Source organism: Centruroides vittatus, unplaced genomic scaffold (assembly GCF_030686945.1).
Source record: "Centruroides vittatus isolate TY-2023 unplaced genomic scaffold, ASM3068694v2 contig_634, whole genome shotgun sequence".
Lineage (NCBI taxonomy): Eukaryota > Metazoa > Arthropoda > Arachnida > Scorpiones > Buthidae > Centruroides > Centruroides vittatus.
The window spans coordinates 669,988-689,309 of record NW_027122389.1 but is presented as its reverse complement, the minus strand read 5'-3'; the positions used below and the strand labels follow the sequence as shown (position 1 = coordinate 689,309).

Genomic DNA, 19,322 nt, shown 5'->3' with positions numbered 1-19,322 from the left:
AGTTTATACTTTTATGTATTTAACACGGAGGAAAATGTCTTCTTTTGAAGAGAAATTAAGTTAAAATTGAAGAATTTATGACATTGATTTTGTTATAAATTAATAAAATATGTTTTTAGGTCTTCGAATCAGGTAGAAAATTAGCGATTTCATCGAAAATTGGGTGTTTGATAAAGAAGACGGGGTCATCTCTAACAAATAAACGAAGTAAATGATTGGTAGAAGGAATATTTATCTCATCGTTACCTTATTTCGTACGTCATTTCTGCTGAATATTTATAAGTAAAAGGTAATTTTCTTTCATTTTTCTATGCAAAAATGATGTTTTTTTAATCCAAAAGTTTCTTCGAATAGGAAAGATAACTCAAACTTCATCTCATCGATGGAATTATAAACCTTTATCGATTTTTAACCAAAATTTTCATATCGCGTGTAGAAATGTGGACCAAATCTCGATTATGCAAAAAAAAAGAAAAGAATATTTTGCAGTTGTTATCTCTTTAGAAAAATATAAAAGTTTCCAAATGAATATTTCAATCGTTCTTTACGTAACGCCACGTGTTTTTATTCAAAACATCCTAAATTACTTTTTAAAACTCCGTTACATTCCCTGATAGTATACAGGGTGTTTTTTATCTTGAGACAATGAAACAACTTAATTGGATCTCATTATTTTGGGAAAAAGGTATAGACAAAAGTTGTAGGGTTTCGAAGGGTCTATCAATTGTGACCTTGACCTTGACCTTCGAGGTCATTTGGGGGTAAAGTCTGTTTTTTTCAATGGGAACACATATTTTTAACCCCGGCAATGGAATGAGCGGGAAATTTCACAACCGGATATACCTTTGACCTTATGGTCTAGGTCAAAAGTCAAGATTATTTTAAGGTTTTAAATTATAAGCTTTTCCTAACGGGAAACCATACTTTTTATTACTGGAATGGGCAGGGAGGTAAAAGTTACATTTTTTCGTGACCTTATTACTTTAACCTTTAAAAGCATTCACTGCTTTTAGCACTACCCAGAAGTAACGATGCGGACGTAGTAGTGTTCTGCTCCCTTTGAAGTGCTTTTTTTCGGTGAGTCCCCTCGCCTCTCACTATCGCGGTGCTTGTTTTCGGTGAGTCACTTTACTTCTCACTATTGCTTGAGATGTTGGTTTCGGGAGAAAATTTTATAACACATGTTCAAAATGATGCCCTTCCGCTTCGATGCATTTGTTGAGCCGCGCTTAAAATTATCAAGCTCGAGATGACCTTTAGAGGTCAAATTTGGGGTACTCGAGGTCGTGGTTGATTGTGAAATTTTTGCTCTTTTTATGTAAATGTAACTTTTACCTCCCTGTCCATTCTAGTAATAAAAAGTATGGTTTCCCGTTAGAAAAAGCTTATAATTTAAACCTTAAAATAATCTTGACCTTTGACCTAGACCATAAGGTCAAAGGTATATCCGGTTGTGAAATTTCCCGCTCTTTCCATTGCCGGGGTTAAAAATATGTGTTTCCATTGAAAAACAGACTCGACCCTCGAATGACCCTTCGAAACCTTACAACTTTTGTCTTTACCTTTTCCCCAAAATAATGAAATCCAATTAAGTTATTTCATTGTCTCGAGATAAAAACACCCTGTATATAACAGAGAGAAAATGTGGCGACCGGTCAAAAAATTACCCTCCCCAAGAAAAAATTTACATTTTTGGATTCGGAGGACCTCGAAACGTCGAGAAATGCAAAAATTTGGAGAGTTTTTCTGCATGTACGGATGTTAGTGTGTGGGGGAAGCACGAAGTGTTCACCCACTTTGAAGCGTAATAACTCTTGCACTTTCTGTCGAAACTTTCCGAAATTTTGAAGGGAAGTTTGTGTATCAGGGGCATTAATTCCATTAAATTTTGGTGGTTAAAGGTCGAAGCGTAGGGGAGATAGAGAAGGGACGTGTGTCATATCACGATTAGAGTTGGAATTAATAAAGATTTTACTCATTTAGCATTCACAATTTTTATTTATTTCTTTATAAAACTCTTTACTACCCACGAAATTAAACTTTCCGCCATTTTATAATTATTTTATAGAAAGTTTAAAAAAATAAAATCTCGTACAGAAGGAACCATGGGCAATTTTAAATGTTTTACATCACTCTTTGCTGGATTTTTTTATGAAGAATTATCCTGATATATGAGCAATTAAGGGGCATTTTAATGCAAAAAATACAAAATATGCGTTTTAATACTCGAAAATCTTTAAACTAGGTTTAAAATCCAGATTAGAAGAAAAAGCTTAGGCAAATCATGTATCTAAATCGAGTGAAACTTACGTAACTATAATTCAATTTGTTCGCTTATAACGATGTTGCGTTAAAACGAGAGGTGCTGATAACGAGTGTCGAAGAAGTTTCGGGAAGCCAGACTTTAACAGTTTCCAATTATTGACGTCTCCTGCGATGTCATTAAGTGTGCGCTCTCTTGGCTAATCTCGTATACTGGATAGGGCAACTTATCGAATTATTTTTATGTGTATATACCAATGCCTTTATTTCTAGACGTCACGGACCGTCGACGGAAGTAAGTTACGTCACCATCACTCACATTGCGTTACGTGTATTATCATAATTCTGTTATCTATCGTGCTGTAATGCCATATATTATAAGACTATTATCGCCATCTAAATTGATAACATTGTAACCGTCGTACTATAATTTATTATCCGCTGTTTAATGTAATAAATTATGCGCTCCGAGGAAAGTTGACGAAACGTTATTTCCCAACCGATAGCTCGCGATCTTTGACTCAAAATGGCGGATGTATCGCGTGCCGGAAACGAAGCCATCCATCGATATCGTTCTTTCTACGATATCGCGGCATTTAATCGCGGTTTCACTTAATCTATAAAGTTAATTACAGATAAAGCCACGTCATCGATCACCTCCCCGTTTAAGCGAGCCCCCACACGCATTTGAACCACTCGAAATGTTTTCGACACGACATTTATTTATGAGCTATTGCCAACAGCCAGTCACGCTTCGTGTTTGTACCCCGTGACCCGAAAGTTAAACACGTGACTATCAAAATCGTCCCTTCGCGCCTGTTTCTATGAGAAATACTTCTGGAATACTTTGGTAACTTCTGTTCTTTAAACTGAAATAAGTCTGGGTTCGTCAATCAGATTGACATTAAACTTAGAATCACTAAACTCCAGCCGTGTAAACCATTTATTCAATATTCTTGCGCAATTTCACTCACTTTTAAAGTACACACGTGCTATTATTTACATCCCCTATCTGCTTAACACTGCGACAACTCTAATAATACATACAACTGGCGATAATGATTGGGTAGTGTTAATGAGGGTAAAATGCGTTCCACTTTCGCCGGGCGTAAAACGTCTTAATATATAAGCCCGCGGCCCCTTTTGCTAGGCCACACCCGATATATAATACAGGAAGGCTTTTAATTCGACACGTCGCACGATACATAACAATCGAATGCGTAGATAAGGCTCAACTGCGCGTGGAGTACACGCCGTAAGTAAATTTTTCTACACAGCCAACGGTGATTAAACATGGAAGATACTCAATATCTAAGAAGTAAATATGTAAAACGGTAAACATAAACAGGTAGATTTTAATAAATTAATAAAATGGCGTGATGTACGGCTTGTTTTTTAAATAAATAATGTTAAAAAGGACGAGTAGAAAACTCGTCCTTTTTAACAAAATCGATCATTTCTTCACCGCATTTTTAACTAATTAATGAGCTGTGTCACTATTATTCTATTTTAAATAGTGATTTTTGTGCCTCGTATGTCATAGGACAAACAGAGCATCGCTCTTTAAACGCGTATTTCGTGACACGTGCGCTCGAGCACACTCGAAGAAGTTAGTAATAGTACACAGATTAAAAATTCACGAAAAATTCGCGAATGGAGGGGGTGATAGTCTTCAATTATACAGATCGAAGCGCGCAATTGTATCAAATGTACGCCGTCTCCTCTATAATTACTTCCCACACTCGACTTGGGTTTTATCAATCGAACTTAGAAAATTTCTGGGAGCTCTCCCTTTCCTCCCCCGTTTAATTAATTAAATAACGAAAAATATAGACACTTAGCAGTCACGTGATCTAGACGGGCCCGGTCTTAAACGCCATTTGAATATAAATCATTAGCACGCAACAATACACCGCATTATACCCGGCGACAATATTGCCGGCGTGACTTATCGATATGCAAATTAGTGGCCGGGAGTTTGCGCTTTTAAATAGGATTTAAGCTTCCTCCAGGAATTACGGAGAATCACTTACGTACTGTATCGAGGGGGATGAAAATTGGAGTAAGTAAAGAAGGGGACGAAGAAGCGCGTGATTCGTAACTCGGAGGTAGGAAGGAGAATTTTTGGCTCTAATTGTGAGAAAATAGACAATAGGAAAAGAAAAGATACCTTCTTCTAGAGAATAGTAGCGTCTCTTTAAGGAATGGAGCGTTTTTATGGGGAGAGGTGGGATTTTTGGTCTACTTAATGAAGAATTGGGTCTGCAGGAAAACATTCCGAAGGAGTCGAAGAGGAAAAAAAGAGGACGAAAACAAAGCCGTCATGCGCAGTGATCCGTTTCTAACGGTAACCGTGGGTTTATCGGCTGACAACAATCGTCCGCGCCGAGCGTCCGTCGGCCGACTACACAGCCCGAGACAGGTAAGAGTCGGATCGTCCGCTCGCGACACTCCTCTTCCTCTTCCTCCTACGCGTCATCCCACCCGATCGGGGAGGTACGGTCCGTTTTCGTCCCCGGGAGCGTGAGGTTTAACCTCACGCTACGAAAACGGACCGTAAACTAGTTCCTTGTCCTTCTCTTTACACCACTATTTTTGTGTCGATTTCGGAGGCGAATCCCCGATCGCGCGGTGGAGTCGAAAGCGCAAATAATGGGAATTTCCTTTCGGAAACCGAACCCCCATCTCCCTCGTTGAAGGAATAGAAAATGTCCAATTTTTCTTCCTTCTAATGGCGCCGTTCGGTTTATTTACGTCTCGTCCGTCGGGTGGGCGCCTTTTTTTCGTTACGAAGGGCACTCGGCCTCGAGTGTTCTACATAGAAAGTCCGCCTAACCGACCCTTAAACCGTTAATAAACGAAAGACGAAAGGGTATCAAACCCACTCCTCTCGATCCGTGGCTCTTTTGTTTATCGTCGGGTGTCGTGCGATTCGTATTAATTGCTTTTTTTGAGTTAGAATGGATCATTCTAACCCCGATCCCCCATCGACGAACGGACTGAACCCTCGCTTTTACCCGAGAATCGTCGTCTTCGGCTAGCCCGAAATAACACATTTCTGGCTAACCGAAGACGATTATTTACACGTAAAAGCGAAGGTTTGGCATGCAGAAAATTAAAGAGAGCATAAAAATTTTTGTTTTTCTCGAAGCCTTCTCTTTATTTTCCTTCCTTTTTTGGCTCGTTAACACCGAGTCGAGTTAAACGTTTGTGCCAAATTTCGAGTTTTTCGCTCGACCGGAGGTAGCAAATGATGGTGTGGACGGAGTAACCGGTGTACGTTTTACGTCACAACCGCGCGTAGTACTACACGAGCGTTAATGACCGTAAGTAGTAATCGTGCTATTTACACGACGACGGTGCAAAAAAAATATTCTCGATTGCATCGTCTTTCCGCTTCCCTGTCGGAATGGAAGCGGGCCCGATCGCGGCGCGACGTCGTTGCCAGCGTTGGCGGGCCGACATCGATCCGCCGCTTTTTGGCACGTGGATCCGGAACTGCCGCGACGGAAAGAACGGAAGCGGCGTTCTCTCTCTCCATTGGCTCCATCCGGGCACGCGACGTAGAGCGGGCCCGTGAGCAGATTCGGCTCTCCCCTTCCGAGTGCCACCCGCGCTACTCCTCGTCCGCGGCCCGACTTGGATCCGATTTGTAGCTTTTAGGTTTCTTTTTCCTTTTTCTAAAAGTGAAATTTACTCGAGGGCAGTACTGAACATCGGAGACGTTCCTCTTCTTACGTCTTTTCTAACGTCGATAACACTCGTCTGGCTTTCTTTTCAGGGAAACGCGGCCGTGTCAGGCCTCGGCACGGACCCTTCCGTCCCCGTCGTCTAGTGGTAACCTCTTCCATGGCCTTACGTCGTCCCAAGAGATGGAGGAACCCCGTTCTGGTCTTCGCCGCCGCTCTCTTTTCTCTCTATTACTTTTCTCTTCCGTCCGAGTGCGGCTCCACCCCTCTCCCCTCGCCCCTTTCACGAAAACTGTTGGCCCAGGAGGCGGACAATGCGACTACCGTCGCACCCCAGTTTCCCGAGGATCTCTTCTCCATGGACCAGAAGAGGATGGGAGCCGTGGTCCTTCACGTTCTGGGTCTGGTGTACATGTTCGTGGCCCTGGCTGTGGTCTGCGACGAGTTCTTCGTCCCCGCTCTGGAGGTCATCACCGAGAAACTCAACATTCCCGAGGACGTGGCCGGGGCCACGTTCATGGCCGCCGGGGGGAGCGCCCCCGAACTGTTTACAAGCGTCATCGGGGTTTTCGTCTCGTACGACGACGTGGGCATCGGGACCATCGTGGGTTCCGCCGTATTCAACATCCTCTTCGTCATCTCCATGTGCGTGGTCTTCAGCAAGTCCGTCTTGCGCCTCACCTGGTGGCCCCTGTTTAGGGACGTCAGCTTCTATTCTATATCCCTGGCCGTGCTCATCGTCTGCTTCAGGGACAACGTCATCTACTGGTACGAAGCCGTCGTACTTCTGGTCTGCTACGTCTTTTACGTCATCTTCATGAGCTTCAACGCTCGAGTGGAGAAGTGCGTGAAAGCTCTGATGAGTAAGAAGTCCACCAAAATAGGAAGCTCCGATCACCTGGTCAACAGGGTAAGTTTCCATTCTATAATCCGAATTGGGGGAAAGAAGCCCCGTTGGAAGAAAGTACACCGGAACGTGCCAATTTTCCGGTGGTTCGAAACGGGATCCATCGATCATTCGAAAGAAGTTGATCTTTCTTATCCTTGAACCATCCTTGACCCAATTAGTTCGGATGCGAGCCAAAAGTTTCCTTTTCTTCTCAAATATTTAAATGACAAACGAAGCGAAAAGATGATCTTTCGAGTGTTCGAAACGAAAAGAGACAATGCGAAAAAAGGGCCTGGAAGAAAGGCCTTCTTGGTATCCCTCACGGGGATACCAAGAAAGCCGTTTTATTAGGCCAGGAAGCTATTTGACTCGAGCTTCGTATTCCTTCTTAACAAAGAAAAGGAGACTAAATTCTAGAACAAACAAACACTGTCGAGGGTTGCAAACGAAAATTACGCGGGGAATTCGAGGATCGAATTAAAAATCGTTTCCGTCTGTCGTAAACGCGTTACTTTTTACGATATTCGAATCCATATTCGTGTCGGATGTCGGTCGTCACCGCAACGACGCAACTCGGATTTGTTTACCTTTACGTTTACGTTTACGATCGGTAAACAACGAAGAATCGTTGGAAATTCGGACGAGTCGGGTGACGTCGACGACTTTTTAATTTGTAAATTTCTCGTTTCAGACCATTCGAAGGGGGGTGGAAGAGCCGACTTTGCAGACGGGTAGCAAATTCCGTCAGGGGCTTCTGCAGCTGATGATTCACTCCATCGATCCCCTGTACGAGGAAGGTAAGAATGACGTGACTCCCACCCATTAAACGCTTCGTCCGACGGATATGGAAAAAGAAATTAAGCCACTCCTCCTCCTAACGCTACTTCGCGAAGTTCGCAAAGTTTCGGAAAGATCCCACCTCGCTTTTTCGCCCCCCAAAAACTTCGAACTTCGTGAGTCGTCGGTGAATTTCAAACGAATCGCGTATTTTGTCGGCTGCCTCCCGATTAAAAATAAACACTTTGGGATCTGGAATTATAATTTTGGAAGTAACCCCTTTACCCAACGAAAAATTATGGCGTTACGGAAAGGTCAAAGGGCAAATCCAATCGATTTTCGTCCGGCCCGCTTCGTTAAAGAAGTTTCTTCGCCACTCGTTCAATTCTCCTTCTTACCTTCTCTACTTTCGTGATCAGTTTCGACGATTGGAAAGTGCCCTCTTGGCAAACGAGCCTGTGAGGTTGCTCGTGACAGACCGCACGACACGGATCCTAAATTATTGAAGAACCAAACGTTCGTTCGTCACCCGGCGACGAGTAAACACGCGACGATAATCCGCGCGTTATCTTTCAATTGTTTCTGGAATAGGACTTTGGGACTTTCTTCTGTTTCCAGGGAAGTCCGACAATTCGCATCTGCAAACCGTGGCTAGCGTCAGGGTGCTTCTGGACGCCGCACCCCTCGGAGCCGCATTTCCCGTCGAGACGGTCCCGGGCCATCCCTCTCTTCGACCCTCCCGAGCCGATAAGGGAGTTCAGACCGACATTTCGGAACTCGACGTCTTCGCCCTGAGCGAAGGACCCCGAAGGCCCCGCTTACAGGTGAGTTTTTCCTTTTGGCTCGTCGAGAACGTCACGTGGTACCGAGTCGACGACTTTGTTTTTTCATATCATAACCTTTTCCAGCCTCTTCCTCCCAAAACCGAAACCAAAGTGGAAGGCTACGAGAATCCCGCTCTGGAGAATGGCGCCCCTCCTCCCGAGCCCCGTCCCGAACCCGTTCAAGTAAGTTGTTTGCATCTGGTGACGTTTAGCCCCCGTTTATTCTTCCCTAAATTCCCTAGGAAACGAAAGAAGAGGAGATACCGCCCTCGGACCCGTCCGAACCCCTGGACATGAGTTGGCCCAACACCACCAGAAAGAGAATCAGTTACGTCTTGTTGGCCCCTATCGTCGTCCCCCTCTGGATAACGTTGCCCGACGTCAGGAAGGAGGTAAACGTAGGATTACGCATTGTGTCGAGTCGGGAAGAATTCGTATGGTAATTATTGTTTTGGCAGGACAAGAAGAAATGGTTCGCCTTCTCCTTCCTGGGTAGCATTCTGTGGATAGCGGCCTTTTCGTACTTAATGGTCTGGTGGGCTTCTCTGGTGGGGGAAGTAGTCAACATCCCCAACGAGGTAAATACCCATTCTCCTTCCATCCTCGTAAACTTTCGCTTGTCAAATTCTCCCTCTTCCCCAATCTCAGGTCATGGGGTTGGTCTTCTTGGCGGCGGGAACTAGCGTTCCCGACCTGATTACCAGCGTTCTGGTGGCCAGAAAGGGTTTTGGCGACATGGCCGTGTCCAGTTCCATCGGCAGCAACCTCTTCGACATAACGGTGGGGTAAGAAGTTGTTTCCACCTTCCTCCTTCTCCTCTTCCTCGTCTAACTTAATTTTCTCGCTCAGTCTTCCTCTTCCCTGGCTATTGTCGGCTCTGATATTCGGCCCGGTTCGAGTCAACAGTTCGGGAATGATCTGCTCCGTGGTTCTCCTCTTCATGATGTTGCTCTTCGTCATCGTCAGCATCGCCGTCTTCAAGTGGAAGATGAACTTGGGCCTGGCCCTGGTCATGTTCTTCCTCTACTTCGTCTTTGTGGCCCTCAGCCTCCTGCTGGAATACAAAGTAATCTCTTGTACAGACATCATCGATTCGGTTAGTCTGTGAATCCTCTATCTTCGGCCCATTAACAGTAGTTTAGAAGAGAATAGCTTAGAGTAAGAAGCGTTTCCGGTGGAGAGACAAGATCCGGCCCATCCGATCCCCTCGGAGGGGTGGACACACACGAACAAAGAAAGAAAAGATATATTTTAGTCGACGGACTCGATTATTTTTCTACGTCTTCGATCGACGATTCGGAGAAAGCGCGAAGGTGGTTCGCCACCCGTCGATACCCTTCATTATATACCACGAGTCGACACTCGTCCCGAAATATCGATCTCTTCGACCAAAGTCCCGCTTTTGAGTTCGTCTTCCATCTCGTGCGACGATTTTCTAGCATCGTCCACCCCCTCCTCTTTAAATATATCCTTTTTTCTCTCCAATTTTTCCTCTCTCGGAGCCCATTTTTTGTAGAAAGACCCTCTTCTTCCGACTAAATCTCCGAATTGCTGTGTAAATATCCCGTTACCGATCGTTCATCTTCCCTCTTCTTCACCCGTTCTTCAGCTTCCGGTCGTCTGCACACAATTCCTGGTTTGTAATTTAATTAGAGGAGGATTAGAGTTTCTCATTTAATAAATATTTTTATGATCTCACCGTGTTCTTCGTCGACAACAAACAAAAATATTCACGAAATTCTCTCTTCTCCAAATATAACAAACGTATTGCCGCTCTTCTCTTATTCTAAATACCTTGCCGATTCTAATTTCTTAGCACCGCGAAGGACCAACCTATCTCACCAGGGGCTTTTAAATACTACGACGAAATCCCTTAGTTTCCTACGAAAAAATAAAAGAAAAAATGGCGACGTAATTACAAAACTTTTGGAAAATTGGAAAAGGAAAATTGCACGTGATTATCCTCTGATATTTACTAGAGACAGAAGACCAGACACTACAACGTAGTGTTTGGTTCACATCTGGATTTCTTCGAATCTCGCGTTCTCGCGTGATGTATAGCCAAGATAATACACACGTCACACAGAGATGAAAAAGTAGTTTTCTGGTCTACTCAAATACGATCGAGACGAAAACACCCCCCATCTAATACACTTAAGCATTGTATACTCGGGAGTGGGGATTAATATATTAGGGGAAAAGAAGCGAGTGACGTGAATAGGGAAATTGAAAACTACGAGTCGGCCAATAGAGAAGAGCGTAAACCACTCTTCGTAAACGTAACACGAGTCCGGTTGCGAGATGCGAAACGTCATCACGAAATGGAGGAAAGACACGAGACGTCACGCGGGGAGGATGCCATTACGACTCGAAGGAAATTCACGCGCTTATCGATCGACTCCGCAACAGGTGGACTTTGGCATCTACCTGGGGGATGTATTCTCACGTTTTTGCCACTTTCGGGTGCCGGTCCACACCCAAAAATATCAAATTTGGTAGAAGTATTCCGACTTTTACATTTCTGTGTTGTAAGGGGGTGGTTTTCGATCTTCAATTTCGACTTTCCGAAGGTGAAAGTTGTACCCGCGCCAGTATAGTAGGGGGTTGAAGGAATATTTTAGCAGAGTCGATCGATATCCTTTGCGAATAAGTGCCTAATTAAGCCTCGACATTAAAATTCGTTTTAAAGTCTGATAAAAATACACACTTCGACTACTTTACTTTTTTTCCTTTATCGTTCTAAGAACGCATTTGCTACAAATTACACTAAAATAGTTCGCTAATAGACACTCGATCACGTGACTAGACCGTAGACGTTCAGAAAACGACGTCTACGGTTCAACTACGATATTTGTGACGTCAACTTTCTTTTTTAATTTTAATTAAAAAAGAAAGTTTACGTCACAAATATCGTAGTTGATTAAGTGTGACGTGAAGCCTAAAGATACTATTCCCCTTTACCAATTTCATATTTTATCCGGTTTATTGTTAGATTAAGCGATGTGCCGCGAGAGGAAGCGTGAAAACAGGAAATTCATCTCGACAACAACGTGATATATCAGTAACAGTACACGGGATGCGTTACGACACGGGACGAATGAAGCGAGAATTGCGAGTGACATTAAAACTCGTTCGAAGATTGATTTTGGCGGAGGAATAGAAACCATTTTTAACGACGTTTCCTATTATTATATAAGACTACAATGGCGTTAAATCGCGGTTAAATATTAAAGTGACTGAAAACAACGCAACCCGGACGATATTGGAGTGGTTACTCTTGGTTAAAACGTCACGCTACGGTACTTTTTTGGTAGCGAGAGGATAGCGTGACCGATTATCACAGCTTCTATTATAAAGTTATAGATTATAATTATCGTCGACGGAAAAAAGAAAAGAACGCTGCCAAAATGCGTTACGGTAGCCAATGGTTGGGATAAAATTATATATATGAACCATTCGCTATCGTAACCTACCGGTACGTGTGTTGCGTGTATACCCACGTGCAGAGCCGGATTTACCAATCCAGAGGCCCTTTAAGAGTAGGCAAATTTGATGATTTAGAAAATTTACATAAAATACTGTACTTTCAACTAGATTTCAACTAGGAAGTTGTAAATTTCATTTAAAAATAGGGTTATTGTAAACATACATACATTTTATTGTGTAAAACTAATTATTTTAATTTAATTGAAAAATACCTACGTAAAATTTTTTCCCGAAATTTTCCGATGTTTCGTAGGTTTTTTCCCGGGTTTGGTTTTTTTTGCCCGTGGCCCTCGTGATTAGGCCACACTAGGCTGTCGCAGTAATAGGGGGAAAAAATTATGTTTAAACATAGTTTTGCGGGGGCCCCGGGCACCGGCCCCAAATGTCCTTATGTAAATCCGGCCCTGCCCACGTGCCAGTGTGTGTGTTATTTATTAGATTTTTCTTGCGTTTCGATAATGTTTAATAAATTAATGGCTGCATATTTTGCAGTGTTAACGTAACCAACGGTAATTACAACTAATACGTAACAATCGATACGTTTAACCAGATAACAGAAGGCTTTATCGAATTCGGTCTGGTTTTCCCGACTCTCGAACGTGATGTCGATCGGAAAAGAGTCAACGTCGTCGATCACGTGTTTTTATTTAAGCCAATCGCATTTAACGCTAGAGGTCGACTGGACGAGATGTCGCTATCGTCGACCGTTGTCCCGAAACCGATCGAAGCTTTCTCGTCCGGCTTAATTATTGACGTCGCGCTTTTAAGACAAACGACATATAAGACGAGGGGGAAGGGGTTGAACTTCGGTGGACGTCCGTATATTTCATTGAAAATTTATACAGTTTATGCATTTTATTATACTTATTTTAAAATTCCTTGTTTCATTTGTACTTGTGGTATCTGTCACTCGTAGTGATAAAGGTTTAAGGAAAGTAGAGTTTTGTTGGACGTGCAAGAGAGGATGAGTTACGGAAACTTCGAAAAAATCTCTGTAGACGCTTCGTCCATCCGTTGTATGTAGAAACAGAGTGGCGCCCTCTGTTATAAAAAAATGAACTAAATTATATGTATTTTTCAAATAATACGCGTACACTTGATCAAATATCGTTAAAAATTGGGACGAGATTAACACGAATTAACTTTGTACTAATATGCCACGTTTAATATCATTAGGCAGGCTGATGGACATGCCCAAGACATTAGAGTACCGTTACGGGGATCCTAGATTCAATCCGGTTTAGATGGACAATCCCGGAAATTTTTCAAGGGTGGTAAGTTTTCGCCCTCATCTCCGAGCCACTTCTATTAAGAGGGCTCTCTGTGTTTCGTTTCTTCGAGGCCCGCTCGAATGAAGAGGCCGATCGGAAATGGAGAGGGCTTTCTGTGTCCCGCTTTATTAAATCTCGCGCAGGGCGAGTATTTTTATTTATTTATTTTTGTTCTTTGATTAATGAAGTTCGGTATGAGATCGAACTAAATTTTGTGGCCGTAACGTACATTTTATCACGACCAGGTGTATTTATAGATTTCCGTCTTTCTTTATTACTAGTTGTTGTAATATTGCATCCCTTAGTTTATATAGTAACAATACTGTGAGTTTCGAATAGCCGAATTTGGAGTATTCAGAGGTAATTATAAATATTTTCATCGTGCGAGTTAGGAAGAACTCGAATGGACGAGCGACGTTGGTCACTTGTGGAGTAGGATTCTTTCCAACTCTTGGTGGAACTCCGAAGCGGCCACCTCCGCGTGGTGAGTTCTGGGTTGTCGTTCGTCCGGAAATGACGAACGGCGGGCGAAGAAATGCTTGTTCCATTGTTATCCATTTGGCCGCTGCTGCGCAGCTTTCTGATGCCGTTTGACGTTGAAAACCCAAAGTGTATTGGTGTTTCGTTGAAAAAGTCGAGTACAGAATCGAATTTAAATTTATTATAAAAAATCGATGAATTTATAGACACTTGACAAATTAATCTATTTAATCCGTAATCTTTACAGAGACGAATTTGCCAAGTGTATAAATTCACCGAGTCGTGACACAAAACAAAACAAGAAAAAGAAGACACGATTTCGACAAAACAAATGCTGATAAGTAATTTACGATTGCCCTCCCTGTGATTTATTAATTCTAAGGCTGAAATATTTTCTTAAATACATTCTATTATATTAACTCCGGCTTTCTTGACGGGGTCGGTCTTGACCATTTAGGGGTCGATGAAAGTTTGCGGGGATAGCTAAGACTTTGCAAATATTTAAAATTTTACACATTTATCTTGCTCTTAAATAAATGTCTTTTAATAATTATATAAGAGGTTATATTATATATAGTACATAACATCGAATGGGTGGACAGAAAAAATACTTTTTTTAAAAGGAGACAATACACGAAAAAGATTAGGAACCCTTGTATTAATCGGTTTAACTTTTCATTTTTATTGGTTTGTAGGCAACTCGAACCAATCTTCCAACTTACTCTGTCGGCATCTTTGCATATAAAACGGTAAAGTATTGGAATCGTATTAACTTTGACCTTCCGAGATTTTTGCCAATTTCGACGATTTCAACCCAGAAAAGCCGAAAGAAATTCCTACAATGAGTGGCGTAATTTTCTCGCCTGTTATGCGATATTATTTTTAAAAAATCAAGATGACAAAAACCTTAATTTTGAGGGTAGCGATTGGTTTTATAAAAATAATCGTAAATGATAACCAATAATCTTCGTTAAGTCAGATCTCTTTCGAGATCGCCCACTATTTTTCCACCTCATCCATCTTTATCGTCATCAATGTCCCTCGTAATCGCGTTACCGTCTTTAATTTATCCCGCGATATTAAATGAAATTGACGCCGACATCCGCACTCGCACGCAACGTGCATCCATAAATATCTTTCCGGTTAAGAGCATTTTCAATTTGTTTCTTTTCTAAAACTCATCCCTACTTTTAAAATTAAGGTTGTCGCAATTACGGATGTATAAAACAAATTTTAAAAAGCTAGGAACAAAGGATTACTGCGTAGCAATGTTTTTCAACCTATTTGGTCGTATGACACTTATAAAATATGGAAGCATTCGAAACACTTTGTTGGAAAGATTAGACTTACGTATATTATGAAATAATATACATTTGCTATAATACAATTTTAATGACTACGTGAACGTTTATTTGAGAACAATCTTCCATTTATACTTACACAATACTTATACTATTTATACAACACGATTTTAAAATTTTCTTCGTGAACTTCGTTAAGTATACTACGTTCGCGCACAATTCACGACTCGCTTCGATCTCGATTTACCTAAAATCTGGATTGTAACTGTCGCCAGTCGAACGTCGAGCTGTTTTTTCTTTTCGATGGGGTGTTAATCCCCATCAAAAAGAATAAAAAACAGGAGAAAAACATCTAGACGACGTATAATACTTTAAAAGTACTTAGATCTCGATACAAAATATTTAGATTGGCAACAGTGAGTGTAACGGAGGGGTAATTGCCAAATCGCCATTTTACCCAAGGCTACACTATTTTTACTTCTTGTATATTCGACACTTTTAAAATTTAACCCGATAACCGGGCAAAATGATAAACTGGCCGGGACGCCGGGACCGCATCGTCAAACCGGGACAATCCCGATCAAAACGGGACGTCTGGTAAGCCTACGCTTATCCACTAATGTAATCGTACTGCATATTTCACTAATCCCACCGCTCGCATGCCTGACGCAGTTTGATACCGCTCGAACCTCCGTCGTACAGACTCGGACCTCCACCAATCGTCACATTAAAACGATTAGCCAGTGCCCGTCACTGCGCCCGCTCTTAGCACGTATCAACATCGTAACAGATTTCTTCCGTGTCTATACCAGTGTTTTACCTTCTAAGTGTCTACTTTAACTACTCGCACTCCCACCCGACCTTCCCCGGAGCCGCATGGTTTCGTATGCTAAAGAAAAACACATTAACACCACCAACGTCGACCGATCGTGGATTTTCCAGTTCCGAAAAAACGTAAACACGGAACGAAGTAGCCATGGCGGCTAATGCCCGACCATACCGCCAGAGGGCGGGCAAGCGAACGAGCAATCTCGCTAATCCTAATCGTCCAAGGTACTCGCACGTAACCCACTAATGTGATCGCACTACTCGAGTCCTAATCCTACCGGCAAAGTCCTAGATTCCTACGGATAGGATTATTTATTACATCGTTAGTAATTAGAATTTTCAACAGATGGCGCTACTCTCGTCTCAAATACCAAATTACTCGTTAATTTTTATTAGCCAAATTACGATCCAATAATTTTTAGCCACTCGATTTACGCGCCTACGGCCGATATTACTGTTATTCTACGAGTTATTTAATTGTTCTTTTCTTTTTATACGTAAAGAATCTTAGATCCGCGGCTGCCGGACTAAACTCATTATTCCAAAATGGTTCGCGTGAATTTTTAATTTTGCGTTTTAGTTAAATTAATAATTGCGAAGAAGAGAATCGAGGCGATGATGGAACGAGATAAAGTAGTGTTCTATTTGATTGCTCGCGTTCGAATTACGATGACAATTCTCTTTCCACGATAAATAATCAAACTAGTACGAGTATTTGTAAATATTACAAATACTAAATCATTATTTGAGATGGCGAACTCGTCGGGCTGTCACTCGAGGACTCCCGATTCGTATCCCAGTCCGAAATTCGGTAGTTTCTGTAGGTAGTTTGTTGGAATCCGTTCCTGACTGGCCCAGATCAGTGACGGACATGGAGAAAGTTAATTATGATTACGTTCGTATAATAATAAAATTGGTTAAGTAATAATGTTTTATAGTTATTAACATTAACGATTTTTTTAAAAATAAAATTTATCTCTAGCTTCAAATCGAAGCTTTTCGCAATTTTATAGTAATTAATATATATAATAAGTTTTTAAAATAAAATATCGTGACAGATGGCGCCACTACAATTTTAATTTTTTGCGGAAAGTTAACTCGTTACTGATTTTTTTTGTATTTAGGTAAGAATCTATATAAGGTAAGAATATCAAATTATTTTCTATTGTTTTTTCTTGTAGAAAATGTTGCAACTTCCAAAAATTTCTTTTTAAATTAATGATTAGATTTGTAGATTTGTGTATATAAATATATACCAGGACCTGGGGTCAGCGCCGGATTAAGCCTCTAGCGGGCCCTAGACAAAATTTAAATTGGGGTCCCATTTAAATAAGTTGCTTCTAAACAAATCTTATATAATGTGACATTAGCGTAGGTAGCATGGGTGACACCCGGTGCGGATATCGTAGTGTCACCCCGAGTCACACCGTAGTGTCATCCTTTTTAACTCTTTTATAAAACACTATTGAATTGTAATATCTTCGCACTCGAGCAACTCGAACGCTATATCGAATATGCGATGTCGCGACGTATAAGTTTAGATTTAGAAAATAAATCGTAACCATACATCAGTACTACCACGAGAGGCGGCCCTAGGAAGATTTCTGAGGTGCGAGAGATCTCGTGGCGTACATTACTTCTGACGCACGGGTGGCTGTTGACCTTTGTTTTTTTTTTAGGTAATGGCTGGTCGACTGCAGCTGTTAAATACAGCCTTTTCTGTCCTATTGAATTTCTTAAATAATTTTTAACTCGTTTTGAAACAGAGAAATCTTCTGCACCGAAGCCGGGCCCCTCCGAATTACGGGCCCTAGACATTTGTCTACTTTGCCTATTCGATAATCCGGCCCTGCCTGGGGTGTAGAGTGAGACTTCCTTATGCTTTTCGTTTTTTTTTTTTTTTTTTTTTTGAACGTTGCTTAGAATATTTTATTAATAAAATGTACATCGAAAGATTTTATTTTCTGTTAAAAGCAACATTAATTTAGAGTAGTAGTAATTACTACAGGCTCCCAAATTTTTCCCGGTTCTGGGAAAAATCTCTGGTTTCTCTCTCTCGTCGGCTCTGTATAATACATCCAAGGAAATACAGGGAATATTTTAGAGTCGTCCGGAAAGTTTACAAGCATAATGGATAGATTTTTAAAATTCTTTTCACTCTGCGGACATCGAGAGAGCCCTTTTTTTAATAGTAAACCCACAATGGGGCGGCTGGGTGGCGAGGCACGGAGTTCGACTTATCCGTCTCTCGCCATTCGTTATTGAAACTTATTAAACGATAAAACAATAATAAGTGTTAAGTAATCGCAATGTAGGCAATTCAATTATCCCACAAACATAATCGCAATTAGCTTATTAATCGTTTTTCGACACGCTGGACTTCAATTCAGAATACAATTACGCAAACTTTTGGCGTAAAGCTGGACAGAATTCTAATTTACTAGCAACTACATACAAAACTTAATAGGTGGAATGCGATTAAACAGAAACGTTCATTTGCTTTTAGGTTGCTAACACCGGTAAGAATTATCATTCGAAATGATAGTAAATTAAAAAATAAATAACTCTTCACGGAAGGCGCGTGGTCTTGGTAATTGTTTGTCGATGTCCTCTTTCAAAGGTGGGACAGATGTTTGTCAGACAAGTTATTATCTGTTTTCGACAATCGCACTAGAAAGTTGATTGACCGTTCGTCCCACCCGATTGTTTCCGATCTCCGATGCGACCGAAACGAGTATTAAGCACTGTACATAAAAGTATGCCGAACCAGTTTGAACGGCGATAACCATTTTAGAAAAGACGTTTAATTCGTTTCTTGTTTTGTTTGTAAAGTTACCCCCGCAGAAAATAAACCAAATCCGAGCGACGTGGGAAAGGATGACGATGTCACGTGCCAACGTTTCCAAACGAGTTAAATGAACTTAACAGCCCATTTTTGGTCTGTTTAAAGTTTATTCCAAAGATTAGGAGTCTTCAAAATGGAGGACGATTTATAACAATAGATAACGCGATTGACCAATAGAGAATTTAACAATCAAATTATGATTCATTGATTTGATGAGTCGCGCGAGATTTCTTCTTATGACGTTTAAGTACCGATTTTGTAAATAGAAAAAAGGAAATAATACTTAATTCCAGTAAAAATTTATATTTTTATTTATATTTATATTTTTATTTTACAAATAAATGTGATTATTTTACAAATGTGGTGATTTATATTTTTATTTTACAAATAAAAATATAAATCACCACACATTCACTGCACGGTGATTTCACCGCTTCTAAATTCAAGGTTACAGCTTATTCACTTTTTCTTACGTCAGCAAAAAAATAGGCCAAGCAAACAATACAACGCGTCAAGGACCTCGACATTCGATTCTTTGCCGACGTGATTCAGATTATTAATGACTCCATTAAGGAACATCTAGGATGACGTCACGTAAGTCGCGTGAGCGTAACGTCTTATCTCCGGGTGTGAACCCTCACTGACTTAAGGTGGCAGCGTTGGTGGGTCT

The 19,322-nt window shown here is 41.3% G+C and overlaps 1 protein-coding gene across 2 annotated transcripts; it reads left to right on the top strand.

Annotated features, from left to right (window-relative positions):
- The first annotated feature begins 4,653 nt into the window (after positions 1 to 4,653).
- LOC136979742 (sodium/potassium/calcium exchanger Nckx30C-like) lies at positions 4,654 to 10,139 on the top strand. Of its 2 annotated transcripts, none has more exons than XM_067275764.1 (9): positions 4,654 to 4,684; positions 6,044 to 6,861; positions 7,532 to 7,637; positions 8,236 to 8,441; positions 8,526 to 8,624; positions 8,684 to 8,833; positions 8,900 to 9,019; positions 9,090 to 9,226; positions 9,291 to 10,139. In XM_067275764.1, the coding sequence occupies exons 2-9, from the start codon at positions 6,112 to 6,114 to the stop codon at positions 9,547 to 9,549; spliced, it is 1,827 nt and encodes a 608-aa protein (XP_067131865.1). In that variant the 5' UTR covers positions 4,654 to 4,684; positions 6,044 to 6,111; the 3' UTR covers positions 9,550 to 10,139. The 2 variants fall into 2 exon arrangements, with proteins under 2 accessions (XP_067131865.1, XP_067131866.1); XM_067275765.1 differs by lacking the exon at positions 4,654 to 4,684 and adding an exon at positions 5,486 to 5,588.
- The last annotated feature ends 9,183 nt before the right edge of the window (positions 10,140 to 19,322 follow it).

Excerpts from the sequence above, each read along its gene's own strand:
- LOC136979742 (XM_067275764.1), top strand. The coding sequence starts at position 6,112 with ATGGCCTTACGTCGTCCCAAGAGATGGAGGAACCCCGTTCTGGTCTTC. Across the intron at positions 6,862-7,531 it reads CCGATCACCTGGTCAACAGG|ACCATTCGAAGGGGGGTGGA; the intron begins GTAAGTTTCCAT and ends TTCTCGTTTCAG. Across the intron at positions 9,227-9,290 it reads CTCTTCGACATAACGGTGGG|TCTTCCTCTTCCCTGGCTAT; the intron begins GTAAGAAGTTGT and ends TTTCTCGCTCAG.